The following is a 16,365-nucleotide window of genomic DNA, read 5'->3' on the forward strand; positions in this document are numbered from 1 at the left end:
GCAGAGTGAACCCATAAGCATTACATATTCTTCCAACAACCTCTCATGGCAATATTACAACATTTGAGTTCACAAATCCGAATTTTCAGTCCTAGACTCCTAACCACATGCAACCAATTTATGAAATGAACAATCTGAACATAGTCTAAATAAATGAAAAATTCAACCTCTCACCAAACAGTATATTACTATTGGATAATAATGATAGAAACTAATCAAATTTATATTAAACAAACACGGAAAGTAAACACATAGAATAGAACATAAAACTTTACTTGGGACCAGTACAACCCATGGTTGTTCCCAAGTCTCCATTAAGCAACAAAACAACCAGTTTGTCCAAAAGCTTTCTAGTCTCCGTAGGATCTGAAATTTATAAAAAATAAACCGAAACAATTAAATAAGCATTATCAGAAATAACCTGCATTGTTGTCTTTCTCATATTTCTCTAAGTAGTCTGCTAAGAGAGAAACCTGACCACAATGAAATAAATCATAAGATCTCTAAGTAGACAACATTTATGGTAAGTGAATTGATTGAACATACCACTTTGGCTGAAATGACATTCAACTGACGGGGTCTGTTCAAGGTGATCAACCTCACATGGTTTACTTTTTCAGCAATAACAACCTAGTAAGTCAAATGACACAGTAAGTGATTTAACACACTTTGCATTGCAAGAAAAACCAAATTGAAAAAAAAATAAGGGAAGTACCTGATCATCTGGGAATGCAATATCTTATGCCATTGGGACAACCCAAAACAGTTTCAAGCAAACAAATCTCTGCAAGGAAGAAAAGGGTTCTAGTTTTGAAGATAAATGTGGTGGAACTGATGAGGTTGGTTGCAATGAGAATGCTCAAGGCTGTAATGTCAAGTGCTTTCCACCTACCACCACACCCAACTTACCACTCACTATTCCTTGCTTTGTTGGGGGGTAGGTTTGGACTTAGGACCAGGTGACTAAGTGTAAGTTATCAACTACTAAAGTAACTAACAACTACCAAGTAACCAACCAATTTTCTGTTCTTGGTTTTACTACAACACATCGCACTTTTTCAGAATATATGAAAAAATTGGGTAGATGCTCTCAGTAGTTGCAATCTCTCCTTCTTCTCTTCGCCCCAAACTCAAAACTCTCTCCCTCTTAGGCCCAACTGATTCTTATACCTTTCTAACTTGAATATTAATACGCATAGCAATTTTTAATACACATAGCCGTGAGAATTTGGTTGGAAGCCACAGTTGGAACTTGGAAGTTATATTCTATCGAGATACAAATGAAATGGCTAGCTAGAAACAACGTTGGATGGAAAACACAATTGCAAGTCACGTTCCATCCAGATGCAAATGAAATGAGCCAGTTAGAAACAATTAATTGTATCAAATAATCAAAATAACAAAATGTGGATATCAAATATCAATCAATTCTTCAAAAACATATATGATTACCTTCGGGAGTAGGTTTCAAGGTATCATAAGGAACAACAACTTCATCGGTTGGAGTCTTAATCTTACTCCACTCTACATGTTGTGCTTCTCCTTTTTTTTTGTTTTGGAGAAAAAAGGTGAGAGACGATTGGGCGAGTTGACTGATTATCAATGAAAAGAGAGAATGGAGCTAGTTTTTTTTTTTTTTTTTTTTTTTTTGTTGTTGTAAAAGTTGGGAAGAAGAGAAGAATAAGAGAGAGGGTTTGAAGAGATGATTTTTTTTCAAAGAAGAGAAGAATAATAGAGAGGGTTTGAAGAGATGATTTTTTGTTTTGCAGAGTTGGGAGTGTTTTGTAGAATTGAAAAAAGAGTATGGAAAGAGGTTTTTATCTATTTTGGGTTCCGAACAATTGAAATCCGCAAAAAAGAGCGTAGAATTCCCTTTTTTATGCCGAATTATTGTAAAATCTGATGTGTCAGTCTCAGAGAAAAAAGGAGAGCTGACGTGGGTCACTGGGAGCATTCTCAACTACTCAGTATTAATGCTCTTTGATTATAGTTATACTCTCACCAATCTAATTTTTGGAGCACTCACATAGACTCCAGTTTTTTTCTAAACTCTATTACTAATTACGAACAAGTAGGATATAAATAAAGAACCAATCCTATCTAGAGTTTCACAGAGTCTCCAATTTTTCCTACACAATATAGCTAATTACGGGGAAAAAAAGAGACAAAAAACTAAATTGCTAAAAACAATAGTTTTAGCCAAAAACAATTTTCTTAAAACTCTTAAGCCACAATGAATAGTTTTCACACTAATCTCATGTGAAGTTTAACATAATAAAATTTCTTTCTAGAAAATAACAATGAAACTATGAAAGGACAAAGGAAAAAATAAATGGAGTTGCTTGAACATTTACTTTATGCATTTGTTAACCACACATGTGAATGAGAAAAAAGGAAAAAAAAAAATAAACTAATCATAAAATAAGTAACAGTACGGGTGTACACCCAAAACAAATAAAATTGTATTATATGCACTATATATATGGGCCTAACAAATAAAGTTGGATCAATTTGATGTATCATCCACGGTGGGATTTAGACATTTAGTCATAGTTAAGAATTTCAAAAACTACAATTCCAGCAACAATAGTTATGATATATTCCAATTAAATTTATGAATTTTATAATTTCCAATTTTAGCGTAATAACGAGATTCAATTAAAGCGGACGTTGACTTAAATAAATTATATAACTATTGATTTAGTTAAAGTGGACGTTGGGCTTAAATAAATTATATACCAAACCAAACTAAAACAAATTACAAGTGGAAAACTAAATTATACAAAAAATAACATCACAAAATATATAATAGAAAATGAAAAAAAAAATAACGGCAAACCAATAATGACAAATATTTTAAAATATATATAATACTGTATGAAACTAACTTCAAAGAACAATTAACGAGAAATATAAAACTAGATATAAATGCATCGAACTAACCTCAAATAATATTTAACGGGAAATCAGAAATTGGATGCACATGCAAGTATTAAACTAATCTTAAAAAGTAATTAATGGATAATCGGAATATAGATACAACTGCATTAAACTAACCTCAAAGAATAATTAATGGAAAATCAAAACTTGGATATAAATACATCGAACTAACATCAAAAAATAATTGTCAGGAAATCGGAAACTGGATGCAAATGCATTAAACTAACCCTCAGAGATTAAATTAATGGGAAATCGGAAAATAGATGCAACTGTATTGAACTAACGTAAAAAAAATTAACTATAAATTGGAAACATGATGCAAATGCATGAAACTAATCTTAAAAAATAATTAACCAGAAATCGGAAACCGGATGCAACTACACTGAACTAATTTTAAAAAATAAACTGGATGCAAATGCATTGAACTAACCTCAAGAAATAATTAACGACAAATCAGAAACTGGATATGATGCAAATTCATTGAACTAACCTCAAACAATAATTAAAGGGAAATCAGAAAGTAGATGCAAATGCAACCTCATCAAATAATAAACGAGAAATCGAAAACTGGATGCAAATGTATTAAACTAATCTCAAAGAATGATTAACGGGAAATCGGAAACTGGATGCAAATGCATTGAACTGACCTCAAAGAACAATTAACAGGAAATTGGAAATTGGATGTAAATGCATTGAACTAACTGCAAAGAATAATTAACAAAAAATTAGAAACTGGATGCAACTGCATTGAACTAGCTAACATCAAAAAATAAATAACATAAAATTAGAAACTGGATGCAAATACATTGAACTAACCTCAAAATATAGTTGTGTTATATGTTGTGGGAATGTCTCGATAAGTATATATAGTTTTGCATTTAAAACGGTGTTTATCTTATCTTTTTTCTTATGATTGGGAATACCTTGCTATTCGAGTAGCTTCAATATGAACTTCGTCTTATTAGACAATCTCACAAACCTTAAATCAAACTTCTATTATTAAATAACAAAATGAAGTTGAAAGGTTTTATCAATGGCGAGTTATTTTTTTTTACTAGAGAGTACGTGGGGGTTTCATGTTATAAGAAATTTGGATGAATGATCAATACAATATTTGTATATAATAGTTCTGCATATATAGTTGCATATATTTTTCAGAATAATTAATGTGACAGGACCCGTTTGTAGATAATCTTTGAAGATCCCACATAGTGAGTCAGGTGTAATTTAAAAAATAATTAACGGAAAATCGAGAACTGAATAATCTTTGATGATCCCATATAGTAAATCAAGCATAATTTATTTTTATGTCATGTTTGCAAAGACACTACAGATGAATCAGTAGAAAGTTGATATTATACACCACATTGGATAGTTAAAAGGAAATTGAAAATTGGATTCAAATACATTGAACTGAGCTCAAAGAGTAATTAACGGAAAATCGGAAACTTTATGCAAATACAATAAACTAAACTTAAAAAGTAATTAATTAGAAGCCGGAAACTGACTGCAACTGCATTAAACTAACGTCAGAGAATAACTAACGGGAAATTAGAAATTGGATGTAAATTCTTGAAAAATATTTAACGGGAAATCAGAAACAGTATGCAAAAATGCATCAAACAAACCTCAAATAATAATTAACAGGGAATCGGAAACTGGATGCAAATTCATTGAATTAACCTCAAAAAATAATTAACAGGAAATCAAAAACCGAATGCAACTGCATTGAACTAACCTCATAGAATAATTGGCGGGAAATAAAAAACTAGATACAAATGCATTGAAATAACATCACAGAATAGTTAACGGGAAATCAGAAATCGGGATGAAATTACATCGAACTAACCTCAAAGCATAAATAATAAGAAATTATAAACTAGATGCAGATGTATTGAACTAACCTCAAAGAGTTATTAATGAGAAATTGGAAACTAGATGCAAATGTAATAAAGTAATCTAAAGACTAATTAACGAATCATTGAAAAATGGATGCAACTACACTGAACTAACCTTAATGAATAATTAACGGGAAATCATAAATTTGATACAACTGCATTGAACAAATAAACCTAAAAAAACTAATTAACGGGAGATCGAAAACTTGCTGCAAATGCATTGAACTAACCTCAAAGAATAATTAACGGAAAATCGAAAATTGGATGCAACTGCATTGAACTAACCTCAAAGAATAATTAACGGAAAATCGAAAACTAGATGCAATTGTATTAAACTAAAATCATATATTAACTAATAAGCCGAGAAATTAGAAATTGGATACAATATCCTTGATGAATATTTAATGAAAAATCGGGAACTGGATGCAAATGTATTGAAATAACCTCAAAGAATAGTTAATTGGAAATCGGAAACCGGATGTAACTACATCGAACTACCCTCAAAGCATAAATAACCAGAAATTGGAAGCTAGATGCGAACTAACCTTGAGAAATAATTAATGGAAAATCAGAAACTGGTTGCAGATGTATTGAACTAACCTCAAAGAGTAATTAACGGGAAATTGAAACACGGATGCAAATGCAATGAACTAATCTCAAAGAGTAATTAACAAAACATTGAAAACTAGATGCAACTGCACTGAATTAACCTCAATGAATAATTAACGGGAAATCAGAAACTTGATACAACTACATTGAATTAACCTCAAAGAGTGATTAATGAAACAATGAAAACTAGATGCAACTGCAATTGAATTAACCTTAATTAATAATTAACGGGAAATAAAAAACTTGATACAATTACATTGAATTAATCTCAAAGAATAATTAATGGGAAATCGGAAACTAGATGCAACTACATTGAACTAGCATCAAAGAATAATTAACGTAAAATCGAAAACTTGATGCAAATGTATTGAACTAACCCCGAAACATAGTTGTATTATATGTAGGGAGAATATAATGTCTCGATAAGTATAGTTTTGCATTTTAAGTAGTGTTTATTACAATTCTTTTATTATGATTGGGAATGTCTTGCTATTCAAGTAGCTTCAATATCATCTTCGCCACATTGGGCATTCTCACAAAATTTCAATAAAACTTCTATTATTAAATAACCTAATAACAAAAATTTATCGATGAGTTTTATCAAGGTTTGGTACTTTCTTTTTATAGAGAGTGTCGCAAGAAAATTGAATGAGTGATTAATATAATTTCCATATCTCATAGCTGTGCATAATTGCTAATATTATTTAGAATAATTTAATATAACGACAGCTATTCGTAGGACGGGTTCGAAAGCTAGTGTAGTGTTAATAGTGGATTGGGGACTCTGAGTAGAGTGAAAGTGTTTGCGGAGAAAGTGAACATGGGTGGAAGTAGGGGTGGGAATTTGGCCCTAACGACCCTAACCCGGCCCTGACCGACCCGACCCTAAGCCCTATAAAGCCCTCACAACAAAAGCCCTCACAGAGTTTAGGGCAGGGCCGGCCCGGCCCTAATGCATTCTAAGACAGGGCTAGGGCTAAGGTTCTGAAACATAGGCCGGCCCTAATTCAGCCCTAATTAGCCCTAACCAAGCCCTAGTTATATATATAAAAAAATTATCAACCTAATTTTTCTCTCTCTCCGGAACTCCCAATCTAAAATCTAACCTATCAGGCTAGCAACCAAGAAAAACAATGGGCACCATTACGAATTAAATCTCCTGATCCCTTCTACTCTACTCTCTCACTCTCTCAAAAAGGTATCTCTCTCACCATTATAATGATCAAAGGAAAAGGTATCTCTCTCACCAGTCACCACTCACCATTACGAACAATGAGCACCATTGTAACGAGCACCATTACAATGAGCCTAATAAAAAATAAAACTTTATTCATCAAATCTCCTGATCCCTTCTACTCTACTCTCTCACTCTCTCAAAAAGGTCTCTCTCACTTATTTCCCACTTACTTCTGCATAGAAACCAAAAAACAAAAAACAACCTTTGTCATTTGTTATGTGTTATGGTATTGTTGATTGATTATTATGCTAATTCATTTGTGTACAGGCTTCAGTAGCATTTCTTCCCTTGTGATATACGTGTTGCGCGTTTTCAAGGTTTGCTGGTTTCTGATTTTACTCAAATTTTTGTTCATTGATTTGTCATGAATGTTGATGTTGATAATATCGGTATCGATGTTGATATGGGTGTTGCTGAGGAACCAAATGTTGAACCTGTGGTTCAAATTCCACCTGAATTATCTACTAAGAAGACGTCAATTGTTTGGAAACAATTTGACCAAGTTTCTGAGAAAGACAAGGACGGAGTTGTGATTAAAAAACCTAATGGGAAAGCCTTAATGAAGGCCGTTTGCAAAATTTGTAGTTCAAAACTGGTTTTTGGGGGTTCTAGTGGGACAACCCACCTTAAGAGACATATGATCCGGTGTGTGAAGCGAACTGAATGTGTTGGGGGACAGACCATAGTAGGCAGAACTGAAACTGGTGGGATTTATTCTTTTACCTTTAATCAAGAAAGAGCTCGGAAAGAAACTGTTAGGTACATCATTCGTGAAGAATTGCCTTTCAATAAAGTTGACAAACCTGCTTTTAAAAGGTATATGCTGAAGGCATTTGGCCCTCAGTTCAAGCCTATTAGTCGTAAAACCTTAAGAGCTGATATGTTTGAAATGTTTTCAAAAGGAAAAGATGATCTAAAAGAGCTTTTGAAAAATATCCCTGGTAAGGTCTGTTTCACATCTGATATGTGGACTTCAAATCAGGTTTTAGGGTATGTGTGTCTTACTGCCCATTTTATTACTGAAGACTGGAAGTTACACAAGAGAATTATTAGTTTCTCTATGCTGCCTTCACCTCATACGGGTAAAGCAATCGGTGATGCCATCTATGCTAACTTGTTAGCGTGGAATCTATGTGACAAGATAGGGACTATAACATTGGATAATGCTTCCAATAATGATTTGTGTGTGTCTAGACTCATGGGTTCGCTTTTTAGAAATGATAAGGTGGGTAGAGAGTTGTTCCATCAACGCTGTTGTGCACATATTTTAAACCTGTTAGTGAAAGATGGATTGAAATTTGTTGAGAGCTCTCTTCATAATATAAGAGAAAGTGTGAGACATGCCAAGTCTTCTCAATCGAAGCTTGAGAAGTTCTTCGATGCTTGTGAAAGTTCCAACATGAAAAAACGAAGGTTGCCCATTGATATTCAAACAAGATGGAATTCGACTTACCTCATGTTGTTAGCTGCTGCACCATACAAGGGTACATTTGAACTGTTTTTTTATGATTCAGATTTTGTGAATATACCTTCTGATACTGATTGGCATAATGCAGCTGTCATTCGAGACTTTTTGAAACCATTTTATGAGTCGACTAAGGCGTTTCGGGATGAAATATGTCACCTCTAGTGTTTTTGCTTTCAAATTGACTAAGATTGCAATGCTTTTGAAAAGGTATGAACATGAACCTAGCTTTAGGAATCATGGTGAAAGCATAAAATTGAAGTATGACAAATATTGGAAGGACATTCCAAAGGTTCTTGGCTTAGCTTCTTGCATGGACCCTCGTTATAAGCTCACAGTCTTAGAGTTGTGCTTGGACCTTAATTATAACTATGTTGCCCCTCCTGTTACCGAAGTTAATCCTATTCCTAAAGAGAATCCAAAACTGAAAGATTATAGAGTTACGTTGTATGAACTCTTTGAGGAGTATTCACGAAAGATGAATCAAGATGGGAGTGTTGTGACTGAAGCAACTACCAGTTCTGTTGGAGATGATAACATGGTCTTTGCCTTGTTATCAAAGCGTAGGGAGTTGGCTGTTAAGACATGCAAATCTGATTTGCAGCGTTACTTAGACCAACCGACTATTGTTGATTCTAGCGAATCATTTGATGTTCTGGAATGGTGGAAGACCCAGGGAACTGCGTATCCTATTCTTGCTGCAATGGCACGTGATTTATTAACTATACCGGTATCTACTGTACCGTCTGAATCAGTATTCAGTGCAAGTGAACGTGTCGTGAGCAAATGTCGAAGTTCTTTGTTACCTGAAACAGTTGAGGCATTAATTTGTTTAAAAGACTGGTTTCAAGCTGAGGAAGGGTTACAAGATGAAGATTTGGAAGACTTCGAGGCACACATGTTAATGGAAGATCAGGACCTGTAATTTTGTATGTGCAGCGATCCTTTTTTGCGTAGGAGAATCTTTTGGACTTGGAACTTATTTATTTTGTAGCTATTTCACAAGGTTCTCCCACTTTTTGTGACTCTGTTTTGGCAGTGGAGGAATTATGAAGATTCACTTCCTTGATATTATTTTGGAGGTGAGCAATACTCTACTGATTAATTGTTTATAACTTGTAAGAATTTATGTTTATTTTATTCATGATTCATCTCATTTAATTCTTATATCCTTTATGTTATATAATCTAGTAATAATCTCATTTTCTGCTTTTCTTCTTATTATATGTTGATTTATGTTTTCTTATAACTGTTGCAGGTACTTTCTTTCACTTGGCCATGTTGCTTATTTGTTTCCTGGAATGTTTTGTACAGAGTTAGTTTCTTTATTTTCTGAAATTTTCACTGCTGCAACTCTTCGCTTAATCAATGGTGTCTTGGCTGTCATCTGTAGCCTTCTTGTATATGAGATTCTCACCCTGTCAAGACCATAGTGCTTGCTATGTACCTTGCTTGTCTGAAACAGCATTTTCAGCTTAGTGCACTGGTAAAGTGGTAAATGCAACATTCTTTATTCCCTTGGAAACATGGATAGTATACTTGTTTCATTTGTGAAGGATTAAGAACTTTCTATATAAAAAAAAAATCAAGTTCCTTCTTGTTATGCAGAAGTATGGTTATATTGGGGAGTTTGAGTATGTCGATGATCACAGATCTGGAAAGATTGTGGTTGAACTCAATGGGCGACTTAACAAGTGTGGAGTCATTAGTCCTCGTTTTGATGTTGGCGTTAAAGACATTGAGCCCTGTACTACAAGGTTGCTTCCATCTAGACAGGTTAGTCTGATCCTCTTGTTTAGTCCTTTAGTTTTAAATGAAGTTACATGTGCTGTTTCCATCTAGAGTCTAGACAAGTTATGAGTTCCTTGCATGAGCCATTAACAATACAGTGACAGAATGCTCTAGATCATGCTGTATGTGAAGCGTCTAAAATTGTTTGTCTGTTGGACACTACAGTTTGGATATATTGCGCTGACAACTTATGCTGGCATCATGGATCATGAAGAGGTCAGAAGGAAGAATGTTGGTGGTAAAGTACTTGGATTCTTTTACTAGGTGGAGTCTGTCTGAGTTTTGTTCTGGATTGGTATTGCTGTTGGAAAAGATCTTGGAGTTTTGTGGAACTCAAGTTACTTTCAGTTTATGTATTTTGCTGTAACCTTTCTGGAGATGCCCAAATTTAATTAAAGGGGTGCGAACTTATTCTTAAGAAAAAAAGAACTTTCTATATAATATCCTAAAAGCATCAAAGATGGATGGTATACTTAATTAATTTTGATTATTTTCTATAATATATATTATCCTAGTTCATTAAGGGGATCTCAAGTCTCTGTTGTTGTATTAACAGTCAACGAATTTTCCTTTAGCAGAGTGTAACTTGTCCTCTGACAAGCTCTAGCAATATTCAGTCACTTTGTTAAACTAGGCTTTCCTTTTGTCTTTGCATAGTGAAGTAGGTCATCTATTTTTTTTTTTAACGTTTAACATCACTTTACATTCAGTAATGAATCACTGTTACATTCATTGTCTAGTATGACATTGTGCGCAAATGCAAATGTCAACATTCACTGTCAAACCACGCTGGAATTGGTTAAGACCGTCGCTTTCGATCATCATCATCTTCCTCGTCAGAATCACCACTCTCCCGAAAATGTGGATTCTTTTCCGGTCTAGAATCATGATCTGAGGCTCGCCGAATTTCATTTTCAGGGAATCTTCTGGACTTCTGAGGTGCACGGCGATCGTCTCTTTGACGCTTGCGATGATAATCTCTATTCTGTCTGTGAGGAACCCCATGCCCATGGTCTCCACCTCGCCCACCATATTGAGATGGCATAAATTGCTGGAAAGAGCCCAACGATCCTGTACCATAATCTACTAGCTGCCTCTGTGTTTCTAGCTCTTTCTGTACCAACTTTCCGTAACCACCTCTACCAGGATCGTAGTCAGTGCAATATTCATCACGCACCTGTCCACCACTTCGACCACGACCCCATTGCCTTCCTTCTTGGAAACCCCAATCAAAATCAACACGAATGGGACGATCATCCAGGATTGTTCCACTAACATACTTTACTGAGTCTTCAGCATCATCTCTTGAGTAGTATAAGACAAAGCAAAATCCACAGGGAGTTTTGGTGTTCTTAATCAAACCCATTATTATTTTCTTTATCTCTCCAGCTCGAGAGAATAGCTCATAAACCTGTTCTTCTGTCGTGTAGAACGACATATTTCCAAGATAAACAGTCGTTGAGGTTTGAAGTGCATTTTCAAAATCCTCTTGTGATCCAGGAAATCTTCTATCCCGATAAGCAGAAAGCTTATTAGGGTCCTTAAACAGAGAAGCCATTTTTTTAACTTCTCAATTCCAGAAATTTGAGGCCTTTCCTCTTTTTTCCCTTCTTTCTTTTACTTAGGCCAACAGGCTGGAATCTAATAACATTTTGTAACTATCAACGAAGATAAAAATTATCTTTGGATGGATATAGATTGTAAGATTTTATATTGTGCATTTTAAATTATTGAATAAAAAGAATAAAATATAAAGGCCCGGCCCTAAAGCCCGACCCTAAAGCCCGGCCCTAAAGCCTTTAAAGAGGGCTTAGGGCAGGGTAAGGGCTTGAAGTTTAGACTTGTGACCCGGCCCGACCCGGCCCTATGCTGACTTTAGGGCCGGGCCGACCCGGCCCTAATATTTAAAGGGCTTTAAATGTTTAGGGCCGGGCTAGCCCGGCCCGGCCCATTGCCCACCCCTAGGTGGAACCCAATCAAAGTATCAAACAATTTAGAAATAGGCCCATACCAAGTTTTAGTTTTTGGCATGGGTGTCCATATAGTTGGATCCGCAGCCCCACCCACAAAAACTTGTTCAGTCCGTAGTTTATTTGGGGAAGAGAGAGAGATAAAGAGAAGAAGAAGAAGAGAGGAGAGAAGTCTTAATTCCATATTAGCCTTGCAATTATGTACACACTTCTGACTTGTATAAATCTAAATCGATTGCTTCGTCACAGGTCTTCTTACTAACAACAATGAGAATTCCAAAAAGAAGCACAAAAGCATCAGTCCCCGTGAATAATCTCCCAGACGACGTGATCCGATGCATCTTTTCGAAGATTCCCTTTATAAGGTATGTCATCTAACTTGTCCGTTCAAAGAGATCTATCATTAAGTGTATGTAATTGAGGGCTTTATCTTCAATCCATGCAGTTTTCATCATTCAGTCCACCGATACCTCACTAAAGCAGGCATGGTTGACTCGGCAAAGATCTTTCAGAAAGAGGCCAACCTCCCTTCTATAGTTCTATCCCTCATAATTTATTTGGTGCTCTTAGTTCTGACGCAGAATAAATACTAATTTACTTTTTCTACGACAGATGGACATAAGGACGATGCCCTACAATTTTTAATATCTGTTCAGAAGAACCCTAGCAGCAAGCTTATGCTTACGCAGGTATATATAACCTCCAATGTACCTAACCTCCTTTATTTTTTCCAACTACTGGATTGATTGTTCTTTATTTATACTATAATTTTGTTTTAGAGGGAAGTCGTTCTTCAAAAAGTTCTTTCCATAAGCGACTGCGGCATGGCTATCAATGGAGCAAAACCATGTTTACTGATTCCAAAAAGTAGCAAGCTACAAACACTTTTTCCACTGGTTTCAGATGCTGGAATTGAGCTTCCAATTCAAGATGAGCAAGGACAGACCTACACATTTCTGTTTTGTTATAAACAAAACAAAGTGACTTACACTATTCGTGGAAATGATTGGGTCCAATATGTAGCTCGTTACAAACTTAAGAAAGGAGATGTTGTCACCATAGAATGTGATCTAAGAGACTCGTTATTCATTGCATGTCGCCAAGTTGGTCGTCCGAGAGACTGAGAAACCCTTACTTTTGTTTGTCTTCGATCTTTTTTTGATCAGTAGCTTCTGTTTGGATGTCCCGTGCTATACAAGGAGATATTTATAAGACATTATTAAATGCATTTGTGATTGAATATTCTGTAAGTTTCTTCAACACAATGCCAGACTATGGTTTATAGTTTCGTACTATTTTATGACATGCAAAATATTCTAGAAGCATGGTAGTTGTTTCACCTAGAAGTTGCACTAGCGATCACAAGTATTTTAGCAATTTTAATAACTACGACAGAAACTCAGAAAGTACTAGTAATATTGTACACATGACTCGATTGTTTAAGAAAAAACATAGACAAAAACAAGATAGATTGCTTAAGAAATTTAGTTTAAGGAATCATAATAAAGTAAATTAAAAACTCCGCATATGAGGACCTTTCAAGTTGTTGCTAATAATGCTTTTAGCCCTCTTTTAAGTCTTCGTTAGAGAATGATTTTTTTTTTCTTTTGCTAAAAGGTAATTAATAGTAATAGCAATAGCATTTACAATTAGTAATAGCAATAGCATTTACAATTCTGGATTGGGAATTAAAATTCCCATGTTTACACTATCTCAGAATTGTATAGTAATTAGGCAAATTTTGGATTTTCGAGCTTGTTGAACCAACATGCATGGTTGTTTATGATCCCACCATTATTTACAACCGTTACCTAGTGAAGTTCCTTTGTTTGCGCGCGGCAAAGTTAACTTCCCTCCATGAACTTGTGAAATGTAACCAAACTGAACAGTGCTTGATCTTGTCCCAAAGGGCTCTAGCTTTCCAATACACATTGTCTGACTGAAATGCTTTAGCCGCAGCTGCTGAGTCTGTATCGCAATTACAAGAGTACGATAAGCAAAAGAGTGTGTTTGGTTATAGATGGTTTTTTATATGCCTTGTGAATTCCTCTATCACAAATCGGTCTAAACTCTGAACACAACGTTTGATCGAGTAGAAGGTTCCATTATCTTGATCCTGTGCGTCTTTTAGTTTAAAGCCCAACTTGATAACATTTTCCCGCTGGCAAATCGATATTTTCCCTTAAACCAGTATTTTTTCCCACTCCAAACGGGAAATAATAATCCAAGTCGGGGCTGGATATATTTTCCCACTTCAACATACGATTGGCAAATCATAATCTCTCAATTGTCGATGAGTTCTCTCAATTTTTCTTATTCAAACTAATGTTTTTTCATGTTTATGTAGATTGAATTAGATTTTGAGTTGTTCGAGTAGATCGATATGTTTTCTTTATCAAATTAATGATTTCGAGCTGTTGATTGATACTCTGCTGTGTAGGTATGTAACATTCACATTTCATATTTATTTCATTTCGTTTGTTCGATTGGGTTATTTCAATTATTTCGATTGAATAATTTTAGTTTAATCTCTGTGAGATGCTACTATTGCTAGTTGAAACAGTATAACTATATGCTTTGCATGGATTGACTGTTATTGTTAGTTGTCTGGACACTTAACTTTGAACTTTTGAATCTAGCCATACATTCTACTCTCCAATTTGATGAATCTTCCATATCAATGCCCTGATTTTGTGCCTTAATGATTTATTGCTTCATCGCTCTTAAATCCATAAAATATGGGCGCTTCGATTAAGTAGAATGTCCTGTCTTTTTATGTTTCGATTTCTTCCGTGTTGCTAAGTTAGTACTTTAAATCCATTTATATTTATCACCAACTTATGTGTAGTAGCACAAACTTTATGTTTTTCAATTTGGGGTTAAAAGGACATGTATGTGGTTGACATTTTTTTCTTTGAAGGAATTAAAGTTGGTTCATTTGTGAGTTTGATTTGTTTGTTTGGGATAAGTTCGACCTGTTTTTGTTTTAGCTTGATGTTAAGATCATTCAAACCATGTGCTAAGGGTGTGTTTATAGTTTATTAATGACTTGTTTTAATATGTAATAATTAGAGCTAAAATGGGCAATTAAAACATGCCTTGCAGTAATGATTAATCAATGGCAAACTTAGTCATGGGTTTTATCAAAGGAAGAATCATTGGTAAATGGAAGTAGTGTGTTTTTTTTCAGTGTTATGGAAATCGGTAAAAAGGTGTCAGTGTCAGTGTGTCACCATACTTACGTAATTACTTACTCATTCAACATTGTTGGTGGTGAAAATATTTTACACACCGAAGCGTTAGCCATGGATCGGATCACGGATAACGGGGTTTGGGGTTTTTCTTGTGAATTATACTTTGTTTTACCAGTTTTAAATTTAAAACAGAAAAATAGAAAATGAATAAAAACAGCAAAGAAAAAGGAAAACAGATATCAGAAATGGAAGAGACACGGTGTAAATGAGGGACAGGTGGCCTGGAAATCCTCCCGGGTACCTGCCACATGATGAACCTGTGTCTTGGCAGTGTCCATTTTCTGCCATAAGCTTTACATGTGACACAATGCATGCAGACACAAACCTTAGAACCAGAAATGTGCGCCCAGTTTTCATGGTTAGTGTGGTGAGCTGTTTATTGCTTCTGATGATATTAGGTACTTTTCTTATAGGGATTGTGACTTTGTGAGCATCATGCTTAGTTGATGGTTTCCTTGGTTCGTAAATGACAAAGAAAGTACAACCAATTATCCCTGTAATAGGTGGCTTTTTACTGTTATTTATAATATGGTGAGTGATTAATTACTTATTTTGATATTGAGTACCTTTCTTACAGGGATTGTGAGCATGATGGTTAGTGGATAGTTGCTTGCAGTAATCCCTTAAAGAAGGATTAGGGGTGAGCTGAGTTATTCAAATTTCTTTTCTATAGGGGTAGTCCTAATTCAGTTGTTAGTGCTTATAGCTGATTGGCCTTATTATTTTTGTTAGACAGATTTGTGACATGACACAAGATATTTAAAGGCCGGTGTGCAAATACTCCTTGAGCTGGATAGAACATACCTCTGGAATGATTGTAGGTTATTAGTTGCGATTACTTCAAGATTAAAATCTACATCATAGCTAGAGTTGTAGGCAATATATATGGTTGAGTTGATGGGGCATTCTTGCAATTGACATAGTTACCTACTTATTCCTTTATTGAGACCAATCAACTTATTTGATAACCCTTGCATCATGAGCTACTTTTGGTTGTGCTTACATAGTATATTAACTTTACTTATTTTAGAACTCATAGCTTCACTTCAAAACTAATCAATTTTGTGTGAATAATATTTTTTAGAAGGTTTTGGCTGTACGTGTAACATGGATGGTATTGTCATAGACTCATAGTTAATTAGAACCTGAAAGTTGCATAAGATTTTTCGTATTGCATATTGTTTCTCAGTTGCTACTTGTA

At 34.9% G+C, this 16,365-nt stretch overlaps 2 protein-coding genes, 3 long non-coding RNA genes and 1 pseudogene across 9 annotated transcripts; 4 read left to right on the forward strand and 2 right to left on the reverse strand.

Annotated features, from left to right (window-relative positions):
• Positions 1-381: 381 nt before the first annotated feature.
• On the reverse strand, positions 382-1,090 carry LOC147512007 (uncharacterized). Its single transcript, XR_015217119.1, has 3 exons — positions 716-1,090; positions 547-630; positions 382-473 (listed from the first exon to the last, which is right to left on the reverse strand). It is a non-coding gene; the product is annotated as an uncharacterized LOC147512007 (long non-coding RNA).
• A 5,958-nt stretch (positions 1,091-7,048) lies between these two features.
• Positions 7,049-8,314, forward strand: LOC147512008 (zinc finger BED domain-containing protein RICESLEEPER 2-like). The gene has a single exon (XM_086598628.1). The coding sequence runs from the start codon at positions 7,049-7,051 to the stop codon at positions 8,312-8,314; it is 1,266 nt and encodes a 421-aa protein (XP_086454754.1).
• An 83-nt stretch (positions 8,315-8,397) lies between these two features.
• Positions 8,398-10,403, forward strand: LOC147512009 (small ribosomal subunit protein uS8-like). 2 transcript variants are annotated; one of them, XM_086603591.1, is made up of 4 exons: positions 8,398-9,231; positions 9,408-9,635; positions 9,758-9,925; positions 10,106-10,403. In XM_086603591.1, exons 2-4 carry the CDS (start codon positions 9,591-9,593, stop codon positions 10,202-10,204), a joined length of 312 nt encoding a protein of 103 aa, XP_086459717.1. In that variant the 5' UTR covers positions 8,398-9,231; positions 9,408-9,590; the 3' UTR covers positions 10,205-10,403. The 2 variants fall into 2 exon arrangements, with proteins under 2 accessions (XP_086459717.1, XP_086459716.1); XM_086603590.1 differs by having other exon boundaries at positions 9,543-9,635.
• A 178-nt stretch (positions 10,404-10,581) lies between these two features.
• Positions 10,582-11,785, reverse strand: LOC147512010 (nuclear cap-binding protein subunit 2 pseudogene; annotated as a pseudogene).
• A 236-nt stretch (positions 11,786-12,021) lies between these two features.
• Positions 12,022-13,150, forward strand: LOC147512011 (uncharacterized). The gene is made up of 3 exons (XR_015217120.1): positions 12,022-12,275; positions 12,356-12,599; positions 12,690-13,150. It is a non-coding gene; the product is annotated as an uncharacterized LOC147512011 (long non-coding RNA).
• Positions 13,151-13,785: 635 nt separating this feature from the next.
• On the forward strand, positions 13,786-16,136 carry LOC147512012 (uncharacterized). Of its 4 annotated transcripts, none has more exons than XR_015217122.1 (4): positions 13,786-13,897; positions 14,258-14,350; positions 15,742-15,804; positions 15,897-16,136. It is a non-coding gene; the product is annotated as an uncharacterized LOC147512012 (long non-coding RNA). The 4 variants fall into 4 exon arrangements; XR_015217124.1 differs by having other exon boundaries at positions 13,890-14,009; XR_015217123.1 differs by lacking the exon at positions 13,786-13,897 and adding an exon at positions 15,578-15,667 and having other exon boundaries at positions 13,908-14,350; positions 15,901-16,136.
• Positions 16,137-16,365: the final 229 nt, after the last annotated feature.

Source organism: Coptis chinensis, chromosome 3, assembly GCF_015680905.1.
Source record: "Coptis chinensis isolate HL-2020 chromosome 3, ASM1568090v1, whole genome shotgun sequence".
Taxonomy (NCBI): domain Eukaryota; kingdom Viridiplantae; phylum Streptophyta; class Magnoliopsida; order Ranunculales; family Ranunculaceae; genus Coptis; species Coptis chinensis.

What these genes read in the sequence shown, in the direction of transcription:
- LOC147512008 (XM_086598628.1), top strand. Translation starts at nt 7,049, where the DNA reads ATGAATGTTGATGTTGATAATATCGGTATCGATGTTGATATGGGTGTT.
- LOC147512009 (XM_086603591.1), top strand. Translation starts at nt 9,591, where the DNA reads ATGTACCTTGCTTGTCTGAAACAGCATTTTCAGCTTAGTGCACTG. An exon ending in ATTTTCAGCTTAGTGCACTG is followed by an intron (nt 9,636 to 9,757) that starts GTAAAGTGGTAA and finishes CTTGTTATGCAG; the next exon opens with AAGTATGGTTATATTGGGGA. An exon ending in GGTTGCTTCCATCTAGACAG is followed by an intron (nt 9,926 to 10,105) that starts GTTAGTCTGATC and finishes TGGACACTACAG; the next exon opens with TTTGGATATATTGCGCTGAC.